The 12,655-nt window shown below is 40.7% G+C and overlaps 1 protein-coding gene across 1 annotated transcript in view; it reads right to left on the reverse strand.

Annotated features, from left to right (window-relative positions):
* SNX24 (sorting nexin 24) overlaps positions 1-8,138 on the reverse strand; it is an 82,810-nt gene extending 74,672 nt beyond the window's left edge. The window contains exon 1 of the mRNA XM_063295285.1: positions 7,866-8,138. Within this exon, the coding sequence (XP_063151355.1) occupies positions 7,866-7,925 (60 nt within the window). The 5' untranslated portion in view covers positions 7,926-8,138. The remainder of the gene's footprint in view (positions 1-7,865) is intronic.
* Positions 8,139-12,655: the final 4,517 nt, after the last annotated feature.

Here is a 12,655-nt window from a genome sequence, read left to right on the forward strand (position 1 = left end):
ATTTCCAGTTTACAACAAGGATTGACCCTTGGACTGCCTGGTCTCAAAGTTTCTTTGCTACCCCTATACAGTTCTGTCTCTGCTTTTGTCTGGTTCCTAAGTCTCATTTCTATGATGAAAATCTGTTCCTCCCATGAAGAAGCTCGTAAGTGTTTCAGTCTAAAAACCGAAACACAACCATTACTGTTTAGAAAAACTACTATAAACCCATTGTGAGCCCATGTGGTAGAAAAGAGATATAAATCAAAACAATCATTGTTTGATATGTTCTTGAATATATCACGATACAAATAGATAACATGAGTTACAATTAAGACATAAGAGCATCTAAAAGTATTTGAAGATACTTGGGTACTATGGAAAGCAGCATTATACAACTGAGGCAATAACTTAGTAATAACTGAAGTAATAACTTTAGCACTGAAATCTATATATCTTGATCCTAAACACCATTAAAAGCAGGTTCCACTAATCTTAATGTATTTCCCAATCACAGAACCTAAGAAAACTCATCTGAATGCAGCAAGAAAGAAGAAAGCAAATCAGCTGGAATGAATTTGTTTACATTTTATAAAAGCAATTTTCCTAATCAATACATACTTACTGCTATCTTATTGATTATTTTACCACACAATCAAGCTCCTTACTTTGTGATTATGAAAGGAATGATGAGGAGGCATTGGATTTCATTTTTATTCAGTCTGAAGATCTATTACAGCATATGAACATTCTGTCTGGCTTTTAAAACTGTGTTTTTAAATAATAATTTTATTACTAAAAGAGCTAAACAGGAAATAATTGATCTTTTAAAGTGGAAATTTTATTTAAACACAGCAGCATATTTTGAGAAATCATCTATTTCAACTATATGGGAATGTCCAACAATTAAAGCAGGAAACTATATCTATGCAGTGTGTATATCTACTGCAGAATTCAAAGCAAATATTGGATTTTGTTTCAGGCTCAGAAATAGACCTTCACTTAGGAATAAGGAAACCTGACAATTTCAGATTCAGTTTGTTAGTTCATTTCGGCCTATTTCTAAGATACTTTGCAATTTTGACCCCAAGAACTGCAATATACATACATGTACATATGTGCATGTTCATGTACATGTACATTCTGTTATATCTATTTTGCTATGCATTTTTCCAGGTGGATATATTTCTGGAAGTGATTTTCCTTAGTACAATTTATTTTTATGGACTCTCTTTCATTCATTCATTCATTCATACATACATACATGTTGTTTATTCATTTAGTTGCTTCCGACTCTTCGTGACTTCATGGACTAGCCCACGCCAGAGCTTCCTGTCGGTCGTCAACACCCCCAGCTCCCCCAGGGATGAGTCCGTCACATCTAGAATATCATCCATCCACCTTGCCCTTGGTCAGCCCCTCTTCCTTTTGCCTTCAACTCTCCCTAGCATCAGCATCTTCTCCAAGGTGTCCTGTCTTCTCATTATGTGGCCAAAGTATTTCAGTTTTGCCTTGAATATCATTCCCTCAATTGAGCAGTCTGGCTTTATTTCCTGGAGGATGGACTGGTTTGATCTTCTGGCAGTCCAAGGCACTCTCAGAATTTTCCTCCAACACCACAGTTCAAAAGCATTGATCTTCCTTCTCTCAGCCTTCCTTATGGTCCAGCTCTCACAGCCATATGTTACTACGGAGAACACCATTGCTTTAACTATGCGGACCTTTGTTGTCAGTGTAATGTCTCTGCTCTTAACTATTTTATCGAGATTTGTCATTGCTCTTCTCCCAAGGATTAAGCGTCTTCTGATTTCCCGACTGCAGTCAGCATCTGCAGTAATCTTCACACCTAGAAATACAAAGTCTTTCACTGCTTCTACATTTTCTCCCTGTATTTGCCAGTTATCAATCAAGCTGGTTGCCGTAATCTTGGTTTTTTTGAGGTTTAGCTGCAAGCCAGCTTTTGCACTTTCTTCTTGCACCTTCATCATAAGGCTCCTCAGTTCCTCTTCGCTTTCAGCCATCAAAGTGGTATCATCTGCATATCTGAGATTGTTAATGTTTCTTCCAGAGATTTTAACCACAGCCTTGGATTCCTCAAGCCCAGCATGTTGCATGATGTGTTCTGCGTACAAGTTGAATAGGTAGGGTGAGAGTATACAGTCCTGCCGTACTCCTTTCCCAATCTTAAACCAGTCCGTTGTTCCATGGTCTGTTCTTACTGTTGCTACTTGGTCGTTATACAGATTCTCCAGGAGGCAGACAAGATGACTTGGTATCCCTATACCGCTAAGAGCTTGCCACAATTTGTTATGGTCCACACAGTCAAAGGCTTTAGAATAGTCAATAAAACAGAAATAGATGTTTTTCTAAAACTCCCTGGCTTTTTCCATTATCCAGCGGATATTGGCAATTTGGTCCCTAGTTCCTCTGCCTTTTCTAAACCCAGCTTGTACATCTGGCAATTCTCGCTCCATGAATTGCTGAAGTCTACCTTGCAGGATCTTGAGCATTACCTTACTGGCATGTGAAATGAGTGCCACTCTTCGATAGTTTGAACATTCTTTAGTGTTTCCCTTTTTTGGTATGGGGATATAAGTTGATTTTTTCCAGTCTGATGGCCATTCTTGTGTTTTCCAAATTTGCTGGCATATAGCATGCATTACCTTGACAGCATCATCTTGCAAGATTTTGAACAGTTCAGCTGGGATGCCGTCATCTCCTGCTGCCTTGTTCTTAGCAATGCTTCTTAAGGCCCATTCAACCTCACTCTTCAGGATGTCTGGCTCTAGCTCACTGACCACTCCGTCAAAGCTATCCCCGATATTGTTATCCTTCCTATACAGGTCTTCTGTATATTCTTGCCACCTCTTCTTGATCTCTTCTTCTTCTGTTAGGTCCTTGCCATCTTTGTTTTTGATCGTGCCCATTTTTGCCTGGAATTTACCTCCGATGTTTCTAATTTTCTGGAAGAGGTCTCTTGTCCTTCCTATTCTATTGTCTTCTTCCACTTCCACGCATTGCTTGTTTAAAAATAATTCCTTATCTCTTCTGGCTAACCTCTGGAATTTTGCATTTAATTGGGCATATTTCCCCCTATCACTGTTGCCTTTTGCTTTCCTTCTTTCTTGGGCTACTTCTAGTGTCTCAGCAGACAGCCATTTTGCCTTCTTGGTTTTCTCTTTCTTTGGGATGTATTTTGTTGCCGCCTCCTGAACAATGTTGCGAACTTCTGTCCAGAGTTCTTCCGGGACCCTATCTACTAAGTCCAGTCCCTTAAATCTATTCTTCACCTCCACTGCATATTCCTTAGGGATATTAGTGAGCTCATATCTAGCTGATCTGTGGGTCTTCCCTAATCTCTTTAGTCTGATCCTAAATTGTGCAATAAGAAGTTCGTGATCTGAACTACAGTCAGCTCCAGGTCTTGTTTTTACCGACTGTATAGATTTCTGCCACCTTTGGCTGCAAAGGATGTAGTCAGTCTGATTTCGGTGTTGTCCATCTGGTGAAGTCCATGTATAAAGCCGTCTCTTAGGTTGTTGGAACATACATACATACATACAATTTGTAAATGCACATTCCTTAATATAAGCATGTTGATAACTGCCATAAGTTTTGATGAAATGTAGTATGCAAGCTTTTAAATAAATGTTGTACCTATGCCCCAGGAATTTCTACAAGAACATCCTCACATAACCAATCCTGCTAGTTTGAGGAGGAAAAGAAAATTACTCTCCTCAACTGAATTTTGTGACAAGCCAAAAAGCTGCATATAAGCACAGCTGGATTAAAAGGTTATGTAAGTGCATTTGCAACAAATATACATTCTTTTAAAAAACAACAGATGACTTAATTATATTTAGAACAGGCCTATTGACCTCAATGATTACATTCTTAGTAAAATAATTGGCATTAATAATTGTAATGTTCAAGGGGTAATGTTTAAATATGATATTGCTAAGTAATTTTTTTTAAAAAAATAAGGCATATACTTAGCGATTAGTCTTTCTCTATCAGCGTCAGACCAGTAATTTTATGCTGTGTCCTATGTATTCCTTCATTCACAAAGGAAGTCAAAGGATTGGACCAGAAAATTTCAGAATTAGAAAAGAACAATTATAATATATACTATTGTACCACCTCTATAGTGGCAATGCAGGGAAGTGCCACAAAATAGAAAAGCACATTCCAATTACTTTTAAAGATATTTTGTTATTAATCTTTGCATGATCCATTAGATTTTGAACAGCTACATTTAAAGTATAATTAACTTGCTTTTATAAGACAAGGCATGTGGCAAGAGTAGGACTAAGGATGGTAACCTTATCTTACTAAAAAGTGTTAGAAGAAAGCATTACATGAAGGCAATTAAAAGCTAGCAGGAAAGGGGGAAAAACTTAATTAAGAACACTGTAAGCCTGTCAGTCAAATATGCCCTTTGCACTTTGATCTACTTAAACACATGTCACCTTGACCTATAACATACCAATAAATGTTTTTGGTCAATATAAATCAAGTGCAAATTAATTTATTCAGCTGGTTTCCTCATACTGGAATCAACATTAGAAATCTAACTAGTATTTACTCTTCTGTCATTAGCAAAAGAAGCATACTTAAATGATAACAAGTGCTCATGGGTGTAATTTTAAAGTTAAATTGTTCCCCAAGGATATGTTCACAAAATGTCTACATTTAAAGGTTATTCACTACCAAATTATGAACAACTGTTGCATTTTTAAGCAGAGAAATCGATAGTTTGGAGATCCACTCATCAATTTAAAGTGTTAGTAAAAAGTTTAAATGTTGACTAGTATGAATTGAAGAAAACATATCAATAAACCATCTTGCCACATACAATATAGGGTGAGCTTGATGAGAGGACTGTATGTGAAAGTTTAACTTGGTGCCAGGTTTTTAATGTTTGTGGTTTTAATACATATATATTTATGTTGTTTTAACTGTTGGTTGGGAACCATCCAGAGTTTGATATAAGATGAGCGGCTATATAAATGTTTTAAATAAATAAATAAATAAATATTTAATTTCCTTAGAAAGTCTGAATAAAATCCCACTGTCAAATGAAAAGGCACCAAAACCATCTCTCTAAAAAGTTATATTGCTGTAATGAAACTGAGAATGCCAAGGATTAATGCTTTGTTTAATAAAAATAGTAGAAAGTGGTGCACCCAAATCTTATACTGTATATCATTTCATTTTCAAACCTTGGCTTAAATCTCATTACCAAACAATGATAAAGTGATAAAAGATAGCACGAACTTGGATGAAGTCTTAAAATGGTCTGTATTCCCAAAACCTAATTAAAGTACTGGTCAGTATAACACAAACAAAAACAATGAGATGAGAGAGTTGAATGCATGTTACTAAATTTGGAAAATATTTAACTGTACAGTGTGCTTTTCCTGTAAAGTTAGTTTCTACTCAAGAGAATCAGCCGATAGGTAAACAATTTAACTTTAGTACTTAGTTTGGACTAGTGCTGACATGGTATAAGTCCTCTATTTGGGAACTCAAATCTACTACTCATAGAAACGTTAATGTCAGGTAGAAAAGAATTTACCTCTACAACCTTCTTCCTGTCATTCTTTTTTTAATCTGTTCAATCGTGTCCAATTCTCAGAGACTGCCTGGACAAGTCCCTGCAGTTTTCTTGGCAAGGTTTTTTTGGAAGTGGTTTGCCATTCCCTTCTTCCTAGAGCTGAGAAAGAGTGACTGGCCCAAGGTCACTCAGCTGGCTTTGTGCCTAAGGCAGGACTAGAACTCAACGGTCTCCCAGTTTTTAACCTGACGCCTTAACTGCTACACCAAGCTGGCTCTCACCCTTTCATTTTAGGGGCTAGTTTATGTTATTTTATTTTTATGAAAATTTATCTTACCCTTCTATCACAAGAGCTAACAACACTTGAAAGCAGTACAAAGTTAAAAATGTATAGGAAAAAAACATACAGTAAGATTTTACACTATGTGATAACGAATGTCTTCCTAAATAATAGGGCTACTAGATCTATGACCATGAGATGGCAGCCAAAAAGTTAGAGAAACTCTAACTTTTTCATGCCGCTTGTGGACATATGGATTTTGTAGCCCAGATCTTGTAGCCTTATAAATAGGAAGTTCTTAACCAATTGATGAAAGGCCACTGGAGAAAGTGCTGGCCTGGCTTCCTGAGGCGGAGAGTTCCAGAATTTAAGTGTAGCTACTGAGTACTCCTTTCTGTTGTCTTCATCAGTCATGAGTCTGCCAAGAGAAGGGACTCTCCATCAGATTTTAATGTACAGAATAATAAATAAATTTTAGGGAATATAATATGAAAGGAAGTGATCCTAAGCTATCCTAGAACTAAAGCATTAAAAGATAACCACTGTAACTTTGAACTAGTTACAGGCACTAGGCAGAAGGCACAGTAATCAGTGGAGTTGTATAATATGGTTCCATCTCAACACCACCCACCAGCATTCTCCTAGACCAACATTTCCAAAAAGAAACCCCAGGTAAAGCAGGTTGCACTAATCCAGTTTAATTTAACTAAGGCAAGAGGCAGGTCTAATTCTTTAGGAATGGATGCACACAGCTCATCACTGCCTTAAATCCAGTAAAGGCACTCCTGCCTTCAGAAGAGCCCCTAAGGGCAAAGCAGAATCCAGAAGTATCCCAACAGGAAATCAGATTTTTTTAGATTAAGCACCCCATCCAAAGCTGACTCAATTCCCACTGCAGCCTCCTGACAAGAAACACTTCTATCTTATTTGAATTATATCTCAGATTTAATTCATCTTCTTCATGCATGAGTGAGAATTCAGTGATTTTTTTTACCCTTCCCATTTAAAATCAGGATTCAGCAACAGCATGGCTTTAGCATCAGCTCACATATTACAGAGAGAAGTGAAGGATAGAAGTTTGATTAGTTAGCAGGGAACATTAAAACAGCTTCCTCTATGTTTAACACATGACTTGAGAGGAACCACCCAGCAGAATTTGTATTTGTAAGTTGGAAGTTTGGCAGGAACTGATGTTGGACAACAGAATATAATAATTAGGCTACAAGTAAAATAGCACCCTAAATGTTTCACTCCAGTAGAATCCATCCACTGTTTCTTCACTTAAGGCAAACAGCTGCAGCTTTCAGACACATGCACTGTGTGGAGCAGGACCCAGAAATATCAGGCCACAATTCAGTTAGTACGCTTCAGCAGACTACAGACAAGGGAAAAAGCATTCATATCATAAAAGCAGTTTACATCTGCTGTGGTACATGCCGTCTTTTGTGTGTATGGGTTCTGTGTATGTGTTGCGTTATGGATTCTCTCAGGAACATTGCACACATGTTCAGGTATAACTTGTCCTAAGACCCAGAATTGTTATCAAGAACAAAATCTGATCCAAACCTTCCAACATAGCCCTCTTAGAATCTAGCTACTCCCAGGTCTTCATGTAACTATGTAGCAACGAACAGGTACAGAATGAACTGTTCAAATGGCAACCCAACCACTTGCTATACTTACATTCTAACCCAGTGTTTCTCAACCTCAGCAACTTTTAAGATGTCTGGACTTCAACTCCCAGAATTCCCGCCCAGCAGGGGGTTGGGGAATTCTGGGAATTGAAGTCCAGACATCTTAAAGTTGCTAAGGTTGAGAAACACTGCTCGAATCAAGAGAAGCTTCGTGCTAAAATCTCTCGCCCTTTTCTCGGCGATTTGGTTCGGAACCGGAGCTCAGCGCATCACTACTGCAAACCCGTTCTACTTAGGAGCACTGCCTATGCGCTCTCTTTCTGGAGAAGGCAAGCGACGCCCGGCCCCGAGCTGTACCATCCCTTCCTTTTCGGGGGGAAGGGAATTAATAGCTTCTTCCTTGCCCACCACTCACCGTGTAGCCTCTCTCCAATTCGCTCTCCTCATAGCGGAACGAAGGAATAAAAACCTCCATGGTACGGTCGGTGCGCGAGCGCAGCCCCTGGATGGAAGCGCCACGGTGGGGGGAGGGGCATCCGTGGGAGGCTTCGCAAGGGGGGCTTTACGGTCCTTGGGCAGCGCAAAGCCTGGCGGAAGGAGCCGTGGGCCAGTGAAAATCACATGACTAGCAAGGGCAACCTTTTTCCTATCTCTATGGGAACAGCAGCCTCCCGCTCTTTCCCCACGTGATTCCTGGGGCAAGATGGACTGGGAAAGGGAGATGGAGGGGGAGGGGGAGGTTAGAGGGAGAGAGGGAGGGGCTGCCTCCGCTGCTCCCACCTCTCCTGCTCTTGGGCGATAGGGAGGGCGTTCTTTGCCCTTCTCTGTGCGCCAGGGGGACCGCCTTGCGGAAATGTTATCTGTGCTGCTACTGCAGGCTGCGGCACGGAGCCAAGAGGAACAATTGCTAAAAGCAGGGCAAGTGTATTCATAATTTTACTAATAAAGCGGTTGAGGTAGTGTTGCGTAAGGACAGCCCCCTAGGCCCCCCGCCCCTTTTTAATCGTAGGCTGACGCAGGGGGAACGCCTTTTTTGGAATGCGCAATTTGAAAAGTCACCCAATAGCATAATGTAAAGGGTGGACGTAAACAGAAGAAGAAAGAAAGAAAGAAAAATATCTGGGCTGCAAATTGTAAAATAAAATGCAGATTTTATTACGCAGACGTCAGCTGCTAGGTTGCTTGACATGCTTGAAAACGGCAGACTCCTCGACTCTGCGCTCATATTCTTTGCTGCCTCCTGTTTGCTTGAACTCAAATACTGCTCCATCTAAAGAGATGAAACCCTTTTTTCCTGTACACATGGCTAATTCTGTGTCATGATATAAAGCTAAATACATATGAAATAGGATGCACAGGGTGTTTCCAGATGTGTACAATCTGTAAAAGAAAGTTGAAATGCTGTTTCTGCTGCTGTGGACAGTATTGCTGTAGGAGAGAACATAACTGGCAAGATTTGAAATGCATTCAATGAGTTTATTCTTGGCACTACAGCAGGTCTTCACAGATAAATATCCATACATACCTACAATCTTGTTAATGTAATACTGTCAAGCTAATTTTTTAAAAAAATAATTAAAAACTGCATTTATAACATGTTATAGACATTATTTCTCAAGGAAGTTGAGATGGCCATTAAATACGCCTTAGTGCTGATCATACCCTAAGCAGAGAGAGGCACCTCCTGGACAAATTTGTCTGGCTAAACAAGTTTGGGCTTTGTTAGTGCTTGAATGGAGACCACCAAAGAATACCATTGTGTAGGCTAGATTGAGAGGTTGAAAAAAATATTTGAGAAGAAGGCAATGACAAATCATTCCAGTATTGATGCCAGGAAAACTCCATGGGTATTAGGACTCAAGCTTAGTTCAGAGACTTTGCTCTCTCTTCAGTGTTGATCATTTTAGCATAAAAAAATAGGGGAACTTTCAGCTAAGAGGATAATGGTTCACTTTCAGTGACCAAATCCATCCATCTACATCCTCCAGTCAAATACATATTTCATGTGAAATGGACCATTCTTACTTCCTAAAGATACCCTTTTAAAATAAGGACTGCTGAATACAGCTGTATGAAAGTATGTTCCCTTTTAAATTTTCTGAATGTTGCATTATCTTCACTACTGAGTATTATCAGAGCTGCATATTAGTTCTATTGATACGAGAATCACAGGGAACCATTAACACCATGGTTTTGTGCTTGCTTTGTTTATTTGATAAATAATGTCTTGAACATTGATTTATTCACAGATGAGAGGGCAGACCTGGCATATATTACTGAGATCTGGCTGGGTCTGGAAGTAGGGATGGGTGGCCCTTTTGCATATGTGCCCAGCTGGGTTTCAGGTACAGCATCAGCCAAGACTCCAGGGTAGGGGTGGAGGTGTGGCAATTGTCATCTGGGAGTCTCTTAAAGCTTTCAGGGATGCTTCTCCTCAGGCTGTGAGATGTGAGACCCTGTTCATTAAGCTGAGCTCTAGGGATCAGTTGGGACTTTTGCTACTGTACCAGCCTCCTGCTGTGGAGCAATCTCCTTGCCCGAGCTTCTGGTTTCCCTTTCTGGGTTGGTGGTGGAGTTCCCCAGACTTAATGATCTTGGGGGACTTCAGTCTGCCTTCTCTAGGTGTGGGGTCTGAGATGGCTCAGGAGTTCATGGCCTCCATGACAGCCATGGGCCTATGCTAGGTCATCCATGGCCTAACATGGGACAGTGGTCACACACTGTGTGATGGAATGTCTCCCTGAGGAGGGGGGGGATGTGATGGAACTTGGAGCTGAGGGGGGGAAAGAGTGCATTCCAGGAAGACAAGCATTCTCACAGCATTGGGAGGCTGGCAAAGAAAGTTAGTCTGGCCCCGCCTTAGAGTCCCAGGAGTATTTTTCCACTTAGATCAGTTAGAGTACCGTTAGTCTGGCAAGATCCTTCACTGGGTAGGAATAATAAAGAAACTAGAGTGTAACTGAAGCTCAGCATGGTTCTTGCCCATTTTCCTGACACACTGATTTGATTTTCCTGTCAGAGCAGTGGCAATATGATCTGGAATTGAGGGAACAGTTGGCATCCCCCTTGTCATGGTCAGATCATACCCTGATTACCATGAGGTTCTCCGGAGCCACATCCACTGCAGGGAGGTAGGACCTATTAGATCACATTTTTCCAGATTGAAAGAAATTTTTATGGAGATCTTCGCAAATTTCGTTTGGGTAAGAAATCATGTGGAGTCCTTGGTGCTCTCTGAGTCTTGTTGTTTTCTTGCAGACGTTTCATTTCCAGACTAGGCAACATCTTCAGTGTGAAGAAATTGTGTAGCGAGAACGTCATTGTGATGACAGGAGCCAAAGTTTGTTAGAGTTATATAGTATAAGACCAAATCAGCCCCATTTATTTAATGAAATTCTCACAAAATTGGCCCTAGTTTTTCCTTGAGTTGATTGAAGGCGGGGTGAGATGGAGATTACCTTTTCACACTAGCACGCCAAAGGTTGGATGGCTTTGTTTATGAATAAGCACCAAACTTTATTTGTTCATTTGGATTCCCTTTATATATCAGTATAACTCACATGAAGAACTGATAACTGAGTAATGAAGATATTCGAAAATTCAGTACGTAAGAACATAAGTAGTGCCCTGCTGCATTGGACCCCTGGCCGACCTAGTGCAGCAGTCCATTTTCACAATGGTCAGTCAACTGCACAAGGAAGCCTACCAGCAGATGGCCTTTGAGGCAGTCACACTGACATCAAGGCTAATAGCCTTTGATCCCTATGATTTCCATAAATTGGTCCAACACTTTTCTGAAGCTAACCAAGCTGGTAGCCAGCCCCACATCTTGTGGTAGTGAATTCCAAAGTTTAACTACAATGTTTAACTACATGTTGTGCAAAAAATATTTCCTCTTGTCCGCCTGATTCTTCCAGTATTCAGTTGCATTGGGTGATCTCTGGTTCTAATATTTTGGGGAAGGGAAAATAGCTTGTCTTTGTCCACTTTATCCAGATCATGCACAATTTTGTACACCTCAACCGTGTCCCTCATTCACCTCATTTCTATACTTAAAAAAGTCCCAAGTGTCACAACCTTTCCTCCAGCCTATTGATCATCTTAGTTGCCTCCTTTGAACCTTCTCTAGCTTCACCATATCATTTTTCAGGTGTGGTGACCAGAACTGCACACAGTATTCTGGATAAGATTACGTAACTGATTTGTGGTATCAAAGGGCGTTATGATACTGGCAGTTCTGTCTTCAGTACCATTTCTTATCCCTAACACGCTGTTGGCCTTTTTTTACAACTGATAGACACTGTGTCTACACCTTCATTAAACTGTTTACATTATTCTGAGATCTCTTTCCTCATCAATCGCTGCTAGCTCTGATCTCATTAGTTTTTATGAGTGGTTAGGATTTTAGGCACCAATGTGCATCATTTTACACTTGCTCACGTTGAATGACATCTGCCAGTTTGATGCCCACTCCCCTAATGTGTGGAAATCCCTTTGGAGCTCTTTGCAGTCCCTTATGGGTAGTCCTTGCTTAACGACCATTCATTCAGCTATCATTTGAAGTTATGAACGCACTGAAAAAAGTGACTTATGACCTTAAGTTACAGCTGTTGCAGCACCCCTGTGGTCATGTGATCAAAATTTGGGCGCTTGGCAGCCTGCCAACACTTAAACTGCAGGGGCGCTGCAACTCCTCCCAACTGCCTATCTCCCCACCATCTATGCCTTTTTGGCTCCCTTCCACCCTGTGCTCCGCTGCCCCAGCTGACCTTGCTGTCTTGCTCCCACTGATGAGGCTTGCCCAACCAGGCTGCTGGGCTGGGCTGGCTTCAGGTGCAGAAAAAAAAAACAACGCTAAACGCAGCCCTTTGCAAAGAGCTCTTGGGTGGGGCTGGGCTGGCTTTGCTTGACAAGAAAAAAAAAAACAGAACAGTCCCTTTGGAAAGAGCTGCTGGAGGGGCTGAGCTAGCTTTGCCTTCTAAAAAGAAAAAAAAAAGGCTCCCCCCCCTTTTTTGGAACACGAAGCTAACTCAGCCCTGCCCTGAAGCTCTTTGCAAAGGGACTGCTTTAGCCTTTTTTTTTTTCTTTTTCTGCACCTGATGCCAGCTCCAGCCCTGCCCAGGAACATGGCAAAAAGTGACATTTTGGCATGCTGCCATTCAGGGGCTGCCTTTAGTATTTTTTCTTTTTCCACAGTCCAGCCTG

The sequence above is a fragment of the Candoia aspera genome, chromosome 2 (assembly GCF_035149785.1).
Source record: "Candoia aspera isolate rCanAsp1 chromosome 2, rCanAsp1.hap2, whole genome shotgun sequence".
Taxonomy (NCBI): Eukaryota; Metazoa; Chordata; class Lepidosauria; order Squamata; family Boidae; genus Candoia; species Candoia aspera.